Source organism: Hyperolius riggenbachi, chromosome 10 (genome assembly GCF_040937935.1).
Source record: "Hyperolius riggenbachi isolate aHypRig1 chromosome 10, aHypRig1.pri, whole genome shotgun sequence".
In the NCBI taxonomy this organism is placed as follows: Eukaryota; Metazoa; Chordata; class Amphibia; order Anura; family Hyperoliidae; genus Hyperolius; species Hyperolius riggenbachi.
Genome location: NC_090655.1, coordinates 214,645,790 through 214,663,459, shown reverse-complemented (window position 1 = coordinate 214,663,459; position 17,670 = coordinate 214,645,790). Strand labels below are relative to the sequence as shown.

Genomic DNA, 17,670 nt, shown 5'->3' with positions numbered 1-17,670 from the left:
CAAATCAGTTGATAGTTTAATTATCAATTTGAAATGGTAACGGTTTTTCCCGCCACTATAGATCTGCACAAACTAACCCGTGACCGATATATCTCGATTTGCTCATTCTAAAAATATAAATTCCCTGCGAGTATCGGCAATGCATTCCGCCTCCATTTTACCTATCGCTCTGCCGGTATTTCCTTCAGCATTTGCCAAGGCTATACTTTCCCCAAATATATTTTAATCTCTTTGAAGTATTTCCCCAGATATTTGCGCAACAGCCAATAGATCGCTCCTCTATCGGTCATGGGCAGAGCGGTCGGACAATGAGCCTTTAGGTCAAACTGAACATAATTCGAGGAACAGGTAAAGCTGGCTACAGAGGGTTCCTGGCAGCTTGTTCAGCGATTAAATATACTGTACATTTACCTTTCTGCATGAAATACATTCTCCACGAATAGCTTACACTTCTGCATCTCTTTTGTGCTCAACCCAAACTGCTAAATGGCTGAGACACGTGCGTGTAGGAGAGCAATATGGTTACATATTCTTCTCAGAGCCACGCACACGGTCTATACAGAGCCTGATGCGCATTATATTGTTTCCTCTGCTGCATGCAGAGACGTGTCACACGATGGTGTGCTTACAAAGTCCACACCATATTAACGGAGATGATAGGTTAACGTTACAAACAATATTTCATAGACTAAAGCCAAGCTCCATATTGCCAAATACCATGTAAAAGAATCAGATGGATCCTCCTGTTTGGCAGCCACACGTGTTCCTGGCTCTGAATCAGATGCAATGTTATACGGCTGTACAGTAATCCTGATCCACAATCCCATAAGCAGATCAGCCTGCAGGCAGCACTCCTATACGGAAGCATTAGCGCTATTAGCACAGCAATAGAGAGCATCACGTGTGGTGGTGGTGGAGGGATCGTTCCTATTCAGGATGGATCGTAACAGGCTTGTTTTAATTAAAATAGTCATCACATTATAATCTTTTACAATTAATGTATTTCATCATTTGGGGTATTCATTAGAAACACCCAGTAGCGCCAACAAAGGCATATGTATCTGCACGGCCAATGTCTGATTCACAATGTAGAGGCAGTAATACTCTGGCAAAGCTATTGGCTGAGCGGAGACGTTTGTGTAGCTGTGATTGGCTAAGGCAGAGCAGTTGCGATTTTCAAATTTGCCGCCGAATTTCCGTGGAACAGGCGGGATGGATGTGCCGCTCTCTGTTGCGGCTATTATGTGATGCTGCACCGGCAGCTGCCCCATAATATTCGGCATTTCCCCGGCTGTGCTGCTCCCTGCAATGCCAGCTCAGAGTTCAGCCATAAGAGATATGCAGGATTGAGTTTATGTCGTAACAATGTAATTTACTACAAGGGAACAAATAGATCCTCTGGAGGAGACAAAGAGATCATTTAGTACAGCTGTCATAACATGTCCAGTGTGAGATAAACAGGACAGGAATCCATTAGGAGTGATATTTATGTTGGCTTCTGAGGAGAGAAAACCAATTACCGAATATAATCACTGGTCTCTCTGTACGCAGCGCTGCCAAACGTCAAGATATAGTAAAAGTAGAGCGACCAGACCCCGTAAGAAATTAAAAGGATAACAGCAACATTATGATATTCTATTCCTGGAGGGACAAATAGATCGTCATTTAGCAGCACAGCTGTTACATTATGCCCAGTGTGAGGGGAAACATGCCGGAGAGCCTATGCAGAAGTGTTACTTGTGATGCTTTGTGAGCTGACAGAGCACATTACTGCCAATATAAGCCCTGACCTGTAGGGAGCGCTGCTGCTAAATGTCAGAAATGTAACATTGTATGTAATATTAAAAGTAGAGGAAGCAGAACAACTACAAAGTAGACGTATAATGACTAACCCGCCCTTGGCTCCTCCCCCTCTGCGCAGTCTCCTGTCAGGTCCGCTCAGCCTGTATAAGAGGAGGGGAGGCGGCAGCGCACAGTATTGTGTATCTCCAGCAGAGAAGAAGCATCATGTCTGGCAGAGGAAAGGGCGGCAAAGGTCTCGGGAAAGGAGGCGCCAAGCGGCACAGGAAGGTGCTCCGGGACAACATCCAGGGCATCACTAAGCCCGCCATCCGCCGCCTGGCCCGCAGAGGGGGTGTCAAGCGTATCTCCGGCCTCATCTATGAGGAGACTCGCGGAGTGCTGAAGGTTTTCCTGGAGAATGTCATCCGCGATGCCGTCACCTACACCGAGCACGCCAAGAGGAAGACCGTCACCGCCATGGATGTGGTGTACGCCCTGAAACGCCAGGGGCGCACCCTCTACGGCTTCGGCGGCTAAACTACCCTGACTCCATCCCGACTACACAAAAACAAACGGCCCTTCTCAGGGCCACCCACCACCTCTATAGAAGCGCTCTGCAGTACTACCGCTAGAAGTATTGACCTATTACCTGACAGCTGAGGCACGCCGCTGCCAGGGGAACCGGAGGACGCCGCATTTAAAGGCACAGCTTCACCGCCATAGTAGGTCCGATGCTACTATAGCTGCCTGCACACCACACCTCGAGGCCATCAGATGCTGCTGCTGCTGCCTCCATACTCCCCCAGTTAACCATCCTGGAGTCTTCTGCCTGTAACTTATATCTTCCCAGGGGCTAGGCCACTTGCACTCCATCAAGCAGCTCTCCAAGCTACAGATCCAGCATGGGACTACCCCTAAGATGTGATGTTCGGATCTTTTCAATGATCTGGATGATTCGAATCGGATCATTGAAAAGATCTTGATCTTTGATCCGAATCTGGGATCATTTTACAAGGGAAGAATTCGGGGGTGAGATGACTAACAGGACAGGAGAAGGGGAGGGGGGTGGACACACAGAGAAGGGGAGAAGATGGGCAGGGAGTGGACAGAGAAGGGAGGAGGGACGAGCAGAAATGTTTGTTTGCACGTAATACCCACTTGCTGCAATCATGCTTTACATGTCACCTATATGTTCATCTGTATACTCCCAACTCCCATTCCCCAAAGCATTCCCAGAAGTGAAGTGCAGCTGTATAGAGCAGTGCAGGAGGATCATATTGCTCAGCAATTACAGTGCCTGCCCTTTTCTAGCCCAGCCTGCTGCCTGTAACGTTACTGAGCTGTGCCAAAAGTTTCCAATGTGTTCACTGTGCTCAACTACGGAACAAGACAGCCTATAATGAGCAGCACATTTCAGCAAGTATGTGTGCTCTACACATATCTGGCAGTGGCACCGATGTCTCCTCTCTCTCATCTACCTGTGGCTGTGCAAGGCTGCCTCCCCTTTAACAGAGCGATCCATCTCTGCTCTGCTTCCAGGACCCCGCTGAGAGGGCGGCGTGTTGCTCCTGGCCCCGCCCCATTTGCGATCCGAATCACTCATTTTGATGATTCGGATCTAAGATCCGAATCGTTCATAATCCGGACAACACTACTAGCCCTAGCCGTGGGTCTGACTCGGCCCTAGCCCTGCAGGGAAGTTGTGTAAGCTGCATTGGAGAAATGGCTTTACCGACAACGCACCGACTTCAGCCACTTCGACACCTAGCACTATCCCTAACTTTGGGTACCAATCTCTGCAGTGGACAAAGCCAGCCAGTGAGACACAAATGGACACTAACCGACCAGGTTGTGCCGCAATCCTAAGGGGACTCTATCACTGTCCTTTCCACTTTCCTCTCTCCTCTCTGTCTCTCTCCTAGGGTTAGACTGGGGGGCATCTGATTCAAAGTATCGCTGCAAAGCATTTTGAGTGCCATGGACGGCAGCGGATTACCCCCCTAGTCCTTTACCTGGGGTTATCTCTCTCTTTCTTCCTTATTCTTTCTTTTTTAGCTATCCCTTCTCTCTTTCTCTATCCACTCTTTACCAGGGCACATTGCGGGACATCTGGAACTGCTGCGGAGCGAGCACCGCCGGTAGATGTGGCTGCTCCCCTCACACAGCACTCCAGACTTCCCCACGCGTCCTTCACTATAGTTATTATGTGCTGTATGTATATATAAGTATATGCTTACTTTGTTCCATACTGTACCTGATTGGATGTTTTAAGGCAGGGGTCTCAAACTCACGGGCCATTTGCGGCCCTCGATACAATATTTTATCCGCCGGCATTTCCTGGAAGGGGCAGAGCTTTCAACTTCAGCTCTGCCCCTCCTGACGTCAATCGCCGCGCATCGCTGCTTCTCCCCGCCTCTCTCTGTGAAGGAAGAGTGAGAGGGCCAGAGGGGCAGGCAGAGGCGGTGATGCACTGCGATTGTGAAATCCTTTATGCGGCCCAGCCTCATCCTGACTTTGCCTCCTGCGGCCCCCAGGTAAATTGCGTTTGAGACCCCTGTTTTAAGGATTGCATGTATGTGTTTGTACCATCTCCGACCCTGTATGAGCCAAAAACAATTCCGGGTACAACCCCCATTGTACTTTGCAAAATAAATGATTCTGATTCTGTATGTGAGGTCAGTATGACACATCTGGGGATACAATAGGTATGGTTCACAAAGCGTTGTGATCGTCTTGGTTTTCACTTTATCTAGGTTACATTTGAAAGCTTCCAAAGAGCAATCTAAAATGTAATTAAAGTAAGAAAAGTAACATTGAAGGTAGCTAGGAACCACTTCCTATAAGTGATTATCTTGCTTGTAAATATACTGAAAGGTTGTTACTAAAAAAAAAAAAAAACGGGTTAGAAGTCATTTTATTTGAAGTTTTGAGAATAGAGCCCATTGTAACCGTATGGCCCCGGTACTCCCACTTGCCTGAACGCTTTGGCAGCTTGTGCTTGGCGCAGAGCAGATACAAACACGTAAATGTAAATCGTGCAGCTGTTAGATGTGAGCTTAGTATGTATCCATCTGAGGAAACAAAGTTTCACCCACATTCTCAGGACCACCCACTGCCTCTATAGAAAGCGCTATGGTAGTACTTTGTGCATCCATGTTATATTGTTTGTTACATTAATTTCCGTTATAGTATCGGGGACTACAGTCGTTTTTCAGACCACAGGTTTAATGTTCACCACACGGTGGCAGCACTTTATTGTACAAGGATCCTTCTCCTTGTACAATAAAGTGCTGCCACCGTTGAGAAGTTCATATACACTGTAGCAGGAACTGAGATTTAATACATTATACATCGGGAAGGAGGGAGTATATTGAGTAGTTTCTGTACACTGTAGCAGTAGCTGAGATTTGATACATTATTATACATAGGGAAGGAGCGAGTATTGAGCAGTTTCTGTACACTGTAGCAGTAGGTGAGATTTGATACATTATTATACATAGGGAAGGAGGGAGTATTGAGCAGTTTCTGTACACTGTAGCAGTAGGTGAGATTTGATACATTATTATACATAGGGAAGGAGCGAGTATTGAGCAGTTTCTGTACACTGTAGCAGTAGGTGAGATTTGATACATTATTATACATAGGGAAGGAGGGAGTATTGAGCAGTTTCTGTACACTGTAGCAGTAGGTGAGATTTGATACAGTGTATAGAAACTGCTCAATACTCCCTCCTTCCCTATGTATAATAATGTAGCAGTAGGTGAGATTTGATACATTATTATACATAGGGAAGGAGGAAGTATTGAGCAGTTTCTGTACACTGTAGCAGTAGCTGAGATTTGATACATTGGGCTCTTTTCACAAAACCATGTGCGGTAACTTTTTTGGGTGAAAAATTACCTCCAGTGATAATTCACTAAAAATAGTGAAAATAGTGAGTATTCACTAAAAATGTACCAAGTGTGATAAATGTTTGATAAAAGTGCAGTAAAACAGTCAGTAATATGTACGGAAATAAAGGTTTTTTTGACCACTGTAGGGCAGCCCATATGCTTGTCACCCATTACACAGAGACGACCCAGGAAAGCCTGTCACATTTAGGCTACTTGCACACTAAGACGTTGCGTTAGGTGCCACGTTAAGGTCGCATAACGTGCACCTAACGCGACGCCTGGTGCTCTTCTATGTGGACGTCAGAGTGAGCCGCGTTGTGCAGCTCACTCTGGCGTCCGTGATGCCTTGATGCGTACTCTTGTGCGGTCCCGCCGGCCAATCACCGCACAGAGCGTCAGCTTCAGGAAGTAAACACTGCACGTCACAACGTGCAGTGAATATTAATTAGCCATGTGCCTGGCCGCTCTCCGCTCCTCCCCAACATGACTGCGCATGTGCAGACAGTCTAACGTGGCTTAAGCCGCTCTAACGCCGTAGCATGCTGCACTTTCAGGAGAACGTGCAGCGTTACATGTAACGCAACGTGGGCTGTGTGAACAGCCCACTTGTGTTACATTGCTGTGCGTTGGGGGAGCGTTACAGGCGCACTAGCGCGCGCGTGTAACGTCCCTGTGTGTAAGCAGCCTTAAAGTGGGACCTCAACTCTTGCGCAGGACAGAATGAAAACATATAAATGCACCCTGTATGTATTTAATTTAGCCTGTCTAATTCCCCCTCATCTGTGAATAATCACAATTGTAATTTGAGAAATTGCCCTTTACTACAGGTAAAGTAACCCCCCATTTATTGCACAGGTAGCCAGAGGAGGCCCCCCATTTAAAGTATAGGTAGCTAGATGACCCCCAGTTAGGATAGGTAAACACATGATCCCCATTTATCATATATAGCCATATGATTCCCTATGAGAGTCTGCAGCAGCTTTGCCTTCTCTAATTAATGCAGGCACACAAGTGAGTCCAAAGCCTGACGCTGCCTGCCTTTTATAAGGGGGGGGGGGGGGGGGAGTGGCTCCAATTGGGAGTGTAGCCTAATTGGCTACAATGTGCCTGCTGCTGACTGTGATGTAGAGGGTCAAAGTTGACCCTCATGATTAACTATGGGGGCGAACCGAACTTCCGGAAAAGTTTGCGGTTCTCCGCAATCGTGAACCCCGGAAGTACGCCGGGAACCATTCGCCAGCGAACCGTTCGGGCCATCTCTAGTGAACAGTGGAAGTTGGCATAATACTGTCTGCCGGTGAACAATTCGTGACATCTCTAGTGTTCACAATTCAAAATGATCTAGGCAAGAAGAGATTAGAACTCAAATCACAGACAGACAGCTCATGTGCAGTGTGCACCTGTGAAAGAGGTACATCTGGTGCTTCCATATACCCCATAGGACAAACCACAAAGCAGGATATGTTTTAGGGAGCTTTATTTGACATTAGTTTAAAAGTGACAAGTGTGAAAGATATTTAACTATAGGTAAGTAAACAGTCAAAGGAAAACTTTATTCTAAAACCCCAATAATAGCTTTGTGAGATAAATTTCCAGAGTAGAATGAATTTTAGAACACTTCTATGGATATAGACTGTCTTGGCTTCTTCTGTCTTTTCACACAATCCCAGGCAAATTCATTGTGCCAGGCTCTCCTTTGCAACATCCTTCTTCTCATGCTCGCGCTTCTTCTCATGCACATGCATATACACGTGCGTGCAAGGCTAACCACAACTTCATCGGTTTTTCAAGGAGCATAATAACTTATGGCGTTATGCGTTACACCTGCCTTGACCTTTGCTTATGATCTCAATTATGTTCTGATCGGTGCCTGGCCTGCCCTGACCTTTGGCCTGGTATCACTTTATTGATTGACTGCATTGCAGCTTCTTCTGTTCTCCCTGGTCAACGTTGGGGTAGTCCCGGCGGTCATTACCTGGTAGACACCAGGCAGCAAAGTAGTCTGTCATCCCGTAGGGGTAGCAGCCCATCATGCCTTGTGGAGTGCTCTAGTGAAGACACATAACCATTTTTAGACCCCATGGGCTTGATTCACTAAGACAAATAGCACGCCTTATCAAAGTTTTCACGCCTTATCAGAGTAGCATAGCGAGCGCTACAAACCCCCAGGGGCTCAGGGCAGGACAAGTGGAGCTCTCGTCATTGCCAATTAGCAGGCATAAGTTTGCAATGCTACTTTGATAAGGCGTGGTAACTTTAATAAGGCGAAGGGCTCTGCCTTTGAAACAGGAGACCAGAGTTTGAATCTCGGCTCTGTCTGTTCAGTAAGCCAGCACCTATTCAGTAGGAGACCTTGGGCAAGTCTCCCTAACACTGCTACTGCCTATAGAGCGCGTCCTAGTGGCTGCAGCTCTGGCGCTTTGAGTCCGCCAGGAGAAAAGCGCGATATGAATGTTCTGTGTTTGTTTATTTGTCTTAGTGACTCAAGCCCCATGTCTTGGAAGAGTCCACGCTAATTGCTAGTGCTTCATCATCAGGTCCTCCTGCCTTGCATCACAAGCCTAACACAGTGAAGAAAATTGGGGTTGTTGGTTTTTGCTAGGGATGGGACGACGAATCCGGCGAATCCACAAATCCCTCAAATATTGGGGAATATTCGAGATTCATGAATTCGAATCCCGATGCCATTTTTCATTTTCCGAAACCCGCCGAATCCCGACGCTGCATCGCCGCACATCCACGGCTCCCCCCGCTCTCTCTCGTCCTCCTCCGACCCCCCCGCGCCTCCTCCCCCCCCCCCCCCCCCCCACGCCCGCATAATTAGCATCAACTCATTATCCAGAGCGGATACTGGGCAACTATACCACGGATCGCACAATTCTTATGTGCAGAATTTGTTAGCTTCGAGAATCGAAAGGTTCGAGATATTCGAGAACCTTTTGAAATTCGGATCCGGATTTGGATTTGAAGAAATTGTGGATTCGTCCCATCCCTAGTTTTGGCACTACAGAGTCGGTGATGGTGCAGTAAACATACAGTGGTACAGTAAGCCAGTTCTTATGCATCCAGTGAATACAGTACATTTACAGGTTAAGCATGGATGAAGAGATACAGAGAGATGTACCAACAAGGAGAAGGACAAGGCTGGTAATCCGCTGCCATCTGTGGCACTCAAACATTTTGCAGTGATACTTGAATTGGATCCCGTGGTCTGTCCTTGGAGAAGAGAGAGTACTGTACATTACACAAGGAAAGGCCTAGGTCCTGATGTCCAGTTGGCTGACTGGCCTGGATGGTGATCCGAGGTGGCTGGCAATGGTGAACCTGCCGTCACTGGATGCGAGGGGGAGGCCTGTTTCCCTTTAACATCCAATTTGTTGCAGAGCAGTGGGTCCATGTAGGGAGGGCTGCAATGTCCTTGCTGGCATGCAGTAGCAGTGGTGGCCTGACAGGGAAGAGGGATGGTACGTATCCGGTAGCCTGGCTCCTCTGGGCAGCAGCTGGCAATCAGTGATGCTCGGATACCCCTTTTTATTATTCGAGTTAGGTCGAATTCGAATAGTAAATTATTCGAGTTCGGTCGAATATTCGAGTCGAATATTTTTTACTATTCGATTCGACCTCGAAATTCGAGCTCACTATTCGAGTCGGTATTTGAGCTCATTATTCAAGCTGACTATTCAAATTGGCCTTAAATAGCTTCCAACACTTGTTTTGGGGGTGAATGATGCAAGAAACATCTTTTTTTCCAAGTAACAACAGCAAGTGATTATGTGGGGATGTTCCTTTAAAAAAAAAAAAAGTGGAAAGAGAAGTTGTGTCCAAAATTCTGTTCAGTACTGTATACTTCTTCTTCTTCTTCTTCTATATCTTCTTCTTCTTCTATATCTTCTTCTTCTTCTTCTTCTTCTTCTTCTTCTTCTTCTTTTTCTTCTTCTTCTTCTATATCTTGGCAGAGTGGCAGCAGAAGGTAAATCTGTGTACCCTGGCAGTGGGGAACACAGACAGACAGCAGCAGCAGCAGGAGGAATGGAGGAGTAGTGTGAGTGTGGCAGCAGGTAGGCAGCGTGACATAATAGCCCTGGTACCTAGCGGTGATACCAGGGCTGTAAATAAACACAACAGGAGGTCCCAGACAGCGGTCGTGCAGCCCACATCGTGTCCAATACACAACTGGGACAACACAGATTTCAACCCGGGCACCTCTGAAAAATTGAACCTTTTTTTTTTTAAATTTTTTTTTTTTTTTTTTTTACAGCAAATTACACATATAGCTATTGTTGGATGTAATAGCTGGTGACAGAGTAGCAGCAGAAGGTAAATCTGTGTACCCTGGCAGTGGGAAACACAGATAGACAGCAGAAGGGCAGTACACAGCAGCCCACTGTAGGTGTAAAATGTGTGGCTACAGGCGACGTAATAGTCAAACTGAACCAGGCTGGCTTAGTAGTGAGCAGGAGCCAGGAGGTGGTAAAGGGTGGTAAGGCATATTAACGATGGTTCCGGCAGCCAGTTCATGTCCCCCTCTCGCCGACAACAGGGTCCAGGAACTCGCCTTCCACCCACGCCTGGTTCATCTTGAGAAACGTCAGTCTGTCCACAGACTTGTGAGACAGACGTGAGCGTTTCTCGGTGACCACGCCACCAGCTGCACTGAAGCAGCGCTCGGACAGCACGCTGGAAGGGGGACAGGACAGCACTTCCAGGGCATACTGCGCCAGCTCGCTCCAGATCTCCAGGCGCTTGACCCAATACTCCATGGGATCAACAGGGGCATCACTGTCAAGCCCGCTGTAGGACCCCATGTAGTCAGCCACCATGCGGGTCAGGCGCTGGCTGTGACCGGAGGAGGATGCTGCTGCATGCACCTCCTCTCTAGTCACTGCTGGAGCCTCTACAGTCCTGTAGAGCTCGTTGCTGAGAGACAGCAGGTCTGTGGGGCGCTAGCTGCTGGATGCAGGCACCTGCTGCTGCCTCTGTGCTGGCTGGACAGTGGGGGTGGAAGGCTGGGGGAAGGCTTCCTCCAAGCGCTCAACAAGGGCCTGCTGCAAGCTCCTTATTTGTTGCGCTGGGTCTCCTCCTGTAGGAGGCAGGAACTGGCTCAACTTCCCCTTGAGGCGCGGGTCCAACATCATGCTGATCCAGATGTCCTCCCTCTGCTTCATCTGGATCACCCTGGGGTCCCTGCGCAGGCACGTCAGCATGTGCGCTGCCATTGGGAAGAGGTGGGCCACGTGTGCTGGCACATCGACGACAGTGCTGTCCTCATCCTCCTCCTCTGCCGCCTCATCCTCTCTCCACCCCCTCACTAACTCAGCTGCACTGTGCTGATCCCCCTCATCAGCAGCAAGGTCAGGGACCTCCACCAAGTCCTCCTCCTCCTCCTCCCCCTCAGAGGTGGACTGTGCAGCTGCATGCCGCTCCTGCTGGGCCAAGGCTGCCGCTCCCTGTTCCAGCAAAGCATCGAGGGCCCTGTTCAGCAGACAAACCAGGGGCACCCACTCGCACACCATAGCATGGTCCCTGCTCACCATGTTGGTGGCCTGCAGAAAGGGAGCCAGCACTAAGCACACCTGCTGCATGTGCCCCCAGTCGTCATCGGGGACGATGGACGGGATGTTGCTGGTCTTGTCCCTTTTCTGAGCGGCGGACACAGTGGCCAGGGCAAGGTACTAGTTGACAGCGTGCTTCTGTTCAACCAGACGCTCCAACATCGCCAGGGTGGAGTTCCAGCGAGTTGGAACGTCAAGGATCAGCCGATGGCATGGCAGCTCCAGCTCCTTTTGCACGTCTTCCAGGCTCGCAGAGGCTGCAGGCGAGCACCGGAAGTGACGCACAACATTCCTTGCCGTTTCCAGCAGTTCACCCATCCCCTGGTAGGTGCGCAAGAACTTCTGCACCACCAGGTTCAGCACGTGGGCAAGACAGGGGATGTGGGTCAGGTTTCCCCTGTCGATTGCGGCAACCAGATTGGCCCCATTGTCGACCACCACCTCTCCGACTCTGGGGGTCAGCCAAATCCTCTCCTGCTCCTGGAGTTTGGCCAACACATGGGTTGCCGTCAGTTTGGTCTTCCCAAGGCTGACCAACTGCAGCAGCGCTTGGCAGTGGCGTGGCTTCACGCTGCTGCTGAGGCGGGGGGTTTGGCCAGGTGTGCCGGAGGATGGCAGAGGATCGGAGGAACCTGCTGCAGTTCCCCTGACCCTGCGGGGTGGCACCACCCACTGTGTTGCTGCTGCTGCTGTGCCCGCTGCTGCTCTCCCATCCTCACCCCCTTCCACCAAGCTGTCCCAGTGAACAGTGAAGGACAGGTAGCGGCCTGTCCCGAAGCGGCTGCTCCAGGAGTCCATGGTGACGTGGACCCTTTCACCAACCGCGTGCTCCAGCCCTCGCTCCACATTGGCCATGACAAAGCGGTGCAGTGCAGGCATGACCTGGCGGGCAAAGAAGTGTCTGCTGGGGAGCTGCTAGTCTGGGGCTGCACAAGCAAGCAGCGCACACATGTCGCTCCCCTCCTGCACGAGCGTGTACGGCAGGAGTTGGGAGCACATGGCCCGTGCCAGCAAGCCGTTCAGCTGCCACACGTAACGGCTGCTGGGAGGCAGAGCCCTAACCACCCCCTGGAAGGACTCGCTCAAAAGGCTCTGGCGTTGCCTTTTGCTAGCACGGGAATCAGCGGAGACAGCAGAGAAGGCCACTGAGGACTGGCTGCCAGAACAGGCCTCAGTGTCGGCGGCAGGAGTTGCAGAGGGGGGAGGAGCAGTGCGTTTCCGTACTCCTGCTGGTGGTGCTGGAGGAGCAGGAGGGCATGTGGCTGCTGTTGCTGCTGCTGCTGCTGAAGGCTGTGCAGTGATGGGTGTGGTGCCACTGCCAGCACCAGATGCCTTAAGCCTCTGGAACTCCTCATGCTGGTGGTAATGTTTAGCAGCAAGATGGTTGATGAGAGAGCTGGTGCTGAACTTTAAGGGGTCTGAACCTCTGCTCAACTTCCGCTGACAGTGGTTGCAAGTGGCGTACTTGCTGTAAACTGTGGGCATGGAGAAAAATTGCCAGATTGGTGACAAGAAAACCCCCCTACGGCCTGGAGCCGTTGCTGCCTGTCTCCCTGTGGTGGTTGGGGGGGGGGGGGGGGGGACGGTGGCTTGGGTGCGGCTGGTGGTGGTACTGGCAGATGCAGCTGCTGCTGCTGAGCCTGAGACACCAGCAGGCTGTGGGACCTGCCTACTGCTGCCAATGCTTGCAATGATGCGCCTCCTTGCAAGGCCCACAAGTGCATCCTCCTCCTCCTCCTCAGAGCTGCTGATGATGACATCCCCAGGTGCTGGTGGTGGCACCCAGTCTTTGTCTGTCACCCTGTCATCATCATCATCATCATCATCCCCTCCTGAAACATGTCCTGCTGGGATGATGACCCCCCAAACTCCTCTCCTGATGCATGGATGGGCTGCTTGACTGTCGCCACAGTCTTGCTGTCCAATCCCTCCTCCCCCAAAGTGCCCATCAGCATCTCCTCCTCAAAATCGCCAACAACAGCAGACAATTGACTCATGATGCCTGGGGTCAAAAGACTGCTGAATGACAGATCGCCAACTGACGGTGAACTGGCCTCCTCCCCCGGCCCTGCTGGGCGGCTGCTGCGAACAGGGGTGGTGGTGGTGGTGAGGGTGGAGGCCTCGGATGCAGAGCTGATGGCGGGCTGCTCATCCTCCGTCATCAGTTGCACCACAGTGGCAGCATCCTTTTCCTCAATGGGACGTTTCCGACCCGGCTGGAGGAAAATAGGAGCAGGTACTACACGCTGCTGCGGCTGTGTCTCTGCAGCGTGAGTTGCTGATGCTCCTGCTGGGCGCCCAAGGCATCCACGGCCAGTGGCTATAGGCGGAATGTTAGCCACTGACGCAGCTGCTGCTGCTGCGGAACTGTGCATGGTGGCGCGGCTTGCCACAATGCTGCTCCCTCTCCTCCTGATTCCCTTGCTGCCCTTCCCCTTGCCCAAACCGCGCTGGCTGCCACTTCCAGACATCTTAGATGTTTTGGGCGTAAACAAAAAAGTTTTTTAAAAGGGCGGGTGAAAAAGTGGGGAACTTTAATGGAGTGGGTTGGTGGGTGAGGTGACACTAATCACTAAGTGATTAGATCGCTAAGTGATTACTAGTACAGTACAAATACAAAATACAATAATCAGTAATCAGTAAGTGTGAACAGTGAACAGTGAGTGTGTCCCCTAGTACACTAACTAGAAAATACAATAATCAGTAGTAATCAGATTCAGTAGAAGGAAATAGAGTGTGTGTACACTACAGACAGTGCACGCACGCACGCACGCACGCACGCACGCACGCACGCACGCACGCACACACACACACACACACACACACACACTGTCCCTAGTACAGTAAGTACAACTAGAAAATACAATAATCAGATTCAGTAGTAACTAATCAGATGATTCAGTAGAAGGGAATACTGTGTACTGTGTACACTACAGACAGTGCACGCACACACACGCAGGAGCTATGAACAGTAACAGTGAGTGTCCCTAGTACAGTAGTATAACTACAAAATACAATAATCACTCAGTAAGTAAAGGACAAGACAGGGTAGAATACACAGCAGGAACACTGGTATAGATGAGAAATTAACTAACAGAGGACAGGAGGACAGCTGCCCACACAGCTTGCCTGCAGCAGCTGCCTGTCTCTATGTAACACACAAGCTACTAACTAAAATACAATCTCTATCTAGCTAACAACAATATAGGTGTATATAGCAGGTGTATGTGAGCAAAAACGCTAGGTGATTGACCACAATAGAGCACTTGCTAAGCCAAAGCACAAAGGAGCAGATCTCTCTCTGTACAAGTCAGGCAAGGACGGAAAAACCGAACATGGCGGCCGCTATTTATAGGGTAGGGGCTGGCCAGGGTCCCCCTCTGTGATTGGCTGCCGTCAGAGGGCCTGAGATGCCTCTGATTGGCTCTAAGGACATCAATCTGGGCTATGACGCTATTCGAGCTCGGTATTCGAGCTCGAATAGCGCTGTTTGCTCGAATAGCGCGAATAGTGAGTGGGCTATTCCAGTTCACTCGAATAGCCCATTCGAATAGCTGCAGCTATTCGAGCTCGGTATTCGACCTCGAATAGCTGAAAAAGAGCTCGAATATTCGAGCTACTCGAATATTCGAGCTCTGCTGAGCATCCCTGTGTAGAGTGAGGAGGCTCCAACTTCCATGGAGGCGACATCGATAGCAGGTGACCTGGCCAGCTGGCAAGGGCCAAGTGTGACATTGTCCTGGTCGGTTAGCTCTCTCCCTCAGACTTCAGCTAAGAAACCAATATCACTTTCCCATGAATGACCCTTTAGCATCCTCTCAGGGGTGTGATGTACTTGTGCTAAATACAAACATGTTGCTGCAGTAACAAAACACTCCTAAAACTACAACACACCTGTCATGAGCTTCAGAGAGGCTGTGGTGCATCTGGTGTGCAACAAATGTTGCCTTATGCATAAAGCATTTCCCACAATCTGCACTAAGACGCTAACCAGTGGGACTTCTCTGGTGTCTAAGAAGGTTTCCTATCAAAATGGATCATTCCCCGCAATCTGAACAGGAAAAGGCCGTTCAACTGTGTGACTTCTCTGGTGTAAAAGAAGATATTGTTTATCACAGAAACATTTCCCGCACTCTGCACAAAAAGGGCACTTCCCCGTGAGACTTCTCTGCTGTCTACAAAGCTTATGTTTATCAATTAACTATTCCTCACACTCTGAACAGGGATACACGTGATCACCTGTTCATTTTCTTTGGCGGTTAAATAAATACCCTTTATTATTTTAACATTTCCCACACTCTGAACATGAATTAGGAGGATGCTCACCTGTAGGAACAGTCTGATGGAAAATAAGGTCAGATATAAAAAGAACAATTCTGCCACATTGGTTTGCAGTGTTTGTCACATGCCTGGTGCTTGTCATTGTACTCAGGCTATGGTTTCATAATCTGGCCCCCGACCAACGACCATGGCCCGGTATCACCCTTGAAGGTGTATTCAGCATACACTGTTTAATTGTTTATTTCATTTCTTTTCATTTGTTCTCTTGGCAGTCTACCTCCCTTCCCTGTTGCCTCTCTCCCCTGGTTAGGCTATACTCAGACCACAAACCTTCCCCAATGTCTTGCAGCTGCTGAAAGTTACCTGGTTCACATTTTGATGCCGATGTTAACTGTCTAAAGATCATAAGACCCTTTTCCACGAGCAGTTGATAGGCAGTGGAAAGACTGACACACAACTCATAACTGTTATCCGCTGCCTGCTAACTGCCCGTGCCCGCTGCTAACTGCTGTGCTCACTGAATGTGCAGTTTTGCAGCCCTTGGAAAAGGGCCCTTAGTGTTCTCTGTTCAGGTTGGGATCCTATCTACCCTCCTCTCATTTACTCTAATTCTGCACCGAATCTGCACATTTTGTGATCTACTCACTCTGCATTAGTGATGGGCGAACAGTGTTCGCCACTGTTCGGGTTCGCCCGGATTTTGGCCTGTTCGGGTTCGGTTCGGCACCCCCCGAACACCTCATGGTGTTCGGGAGGGTGCTCGGGCACGCTGCCCGAACCTGAACAGGCCTTCTTTTTTCGGCCGAACACAGCCGTGTCCGGCCGAACATAGCCCCCTATAGGGTCCCAGCATAAAGGGAGAGCATGCCCCGAGCCCGGGGAGTCGGAAATGCCCCCCACCCCTCCCCGCTAAGCTCTCCCTTCTGCTGGACCCTATAAAATTAAATCTAAGTCCCCCGAAGGTACCTTGCAGGCTGGCAGGAGGAGGGCAGGAAGCAGGCAGCCGGAGAGCATAGGAGCTAGTACCATCTGGTACTTCCACCCTCTCTCTGATGCACTTCCTGTTTACTTTTGTAAGTCGCGTCAAGAGACAGCAGGAGTACCGCGATGACGCGTACGAGGGTACGTGTCATCATGTTCTGCTCTCTCTTGACGTGACTTACAAATGTAAACAGGAAGTGCGTCAGAGAGCGGGCGGAAGTATCAGATGGTACTAGCGCCTATGCTCTCCGGCTGCCCGCTTCCTGCCCTCCTCCTGCCAGCCTGCAAGGTACCTTCGGGGGACTTAGATTTAATTTTATAGGGTCCAGCAGAAGGGAGAGCTTAGCGGGGAGGGGTGGGGGGCATTTCCGACACCCCCCCCCCCCCCCCGCGCTCGGGGGCATGCTTTCCCTTTATGCAGAGACCCTATAGGGGCCCCAAAGGGACATGTTTGGGTTGGGTTCGGCCCGAACATGCCGAATATCGGGGGCATGTTCGGCCGAACCCGAACATCTGGATGTTCGCCCATCACTACTCTGCATCTATTCTATTAACCATTAAGTGCCTCCTTTTCATCCCCTCTGTAACCATTGCCCATAGTCTCCCCCAGTCCCCAGTGTCTGCCTCGGCCTGACCAGCAGTCAGCATACACTTGTTTACTAGTATCTATAATGCAAGTCTAAGATTCTAGTTGGGAAATACAAGCACTCTAGACATCTCATGTGTGATGTAGGCCCATCCTATGTGCTAGTATCCTGCACATTTCCCCAGTGTTTGTCATGTCAGTATACTAATGGGCAAAGCCCCGCCTCCTTTGCCCTACAGGACGTCCCACAGAGATAAAAGGTGCACACTGACCTATACTGTCATTCCTTTTTAAATCCTCGCCTCCAGCAGGACTCCTAACCCTTACCTCCGCTGTGCGGTTCCAGCAAGTTGGCTCCCTTGCTGTAGTCCATATCTCAGGTAGCTAAATGCTCCGATGAGATATGGAGTCCCCTCTGGTACTCTCCGGGACAAAATTAAAAAAAAAAAAAAAAAAAAAAGATCCTGCGTCCACTCTGAACTCCTAAATGGAGTTGTGGCTTCCCAGCAGCTTTCTATATATTTATATATTTATATATGTTGTTATATTTTACCTGCGCTCAGTCATTTCTGCGTGTCCGGCTGCTTGCCTTAGT

At 49.8% G+C, this 17,670-nt stretch overlaps 1 protein-coding gene across 1 annotated transcript; it reads left to right on the top strand.

Moving 5' to 3' along the window:
* The first annotated feature begins 2,001 nt into the window (after positions 1–2,001).
* LOC137536282 (histone H4) lies at positions 2,002–2,559 on the top strand. Its single transcript, XM_068258421.1, has one exon. The coding sequence runs from the start codon at positions 2,008–2,010 to the stop codon at positions 2,317–2,319; it is 312 nt and encodes a 103-aa protein (XP_068114522.1). The 5' UTR covers positions 2,002–2,007; the 3' UTR covers positions 2,320–2,559.
* Positions 2,560–17,670: the final 15,111 nt, after the last annotated feature.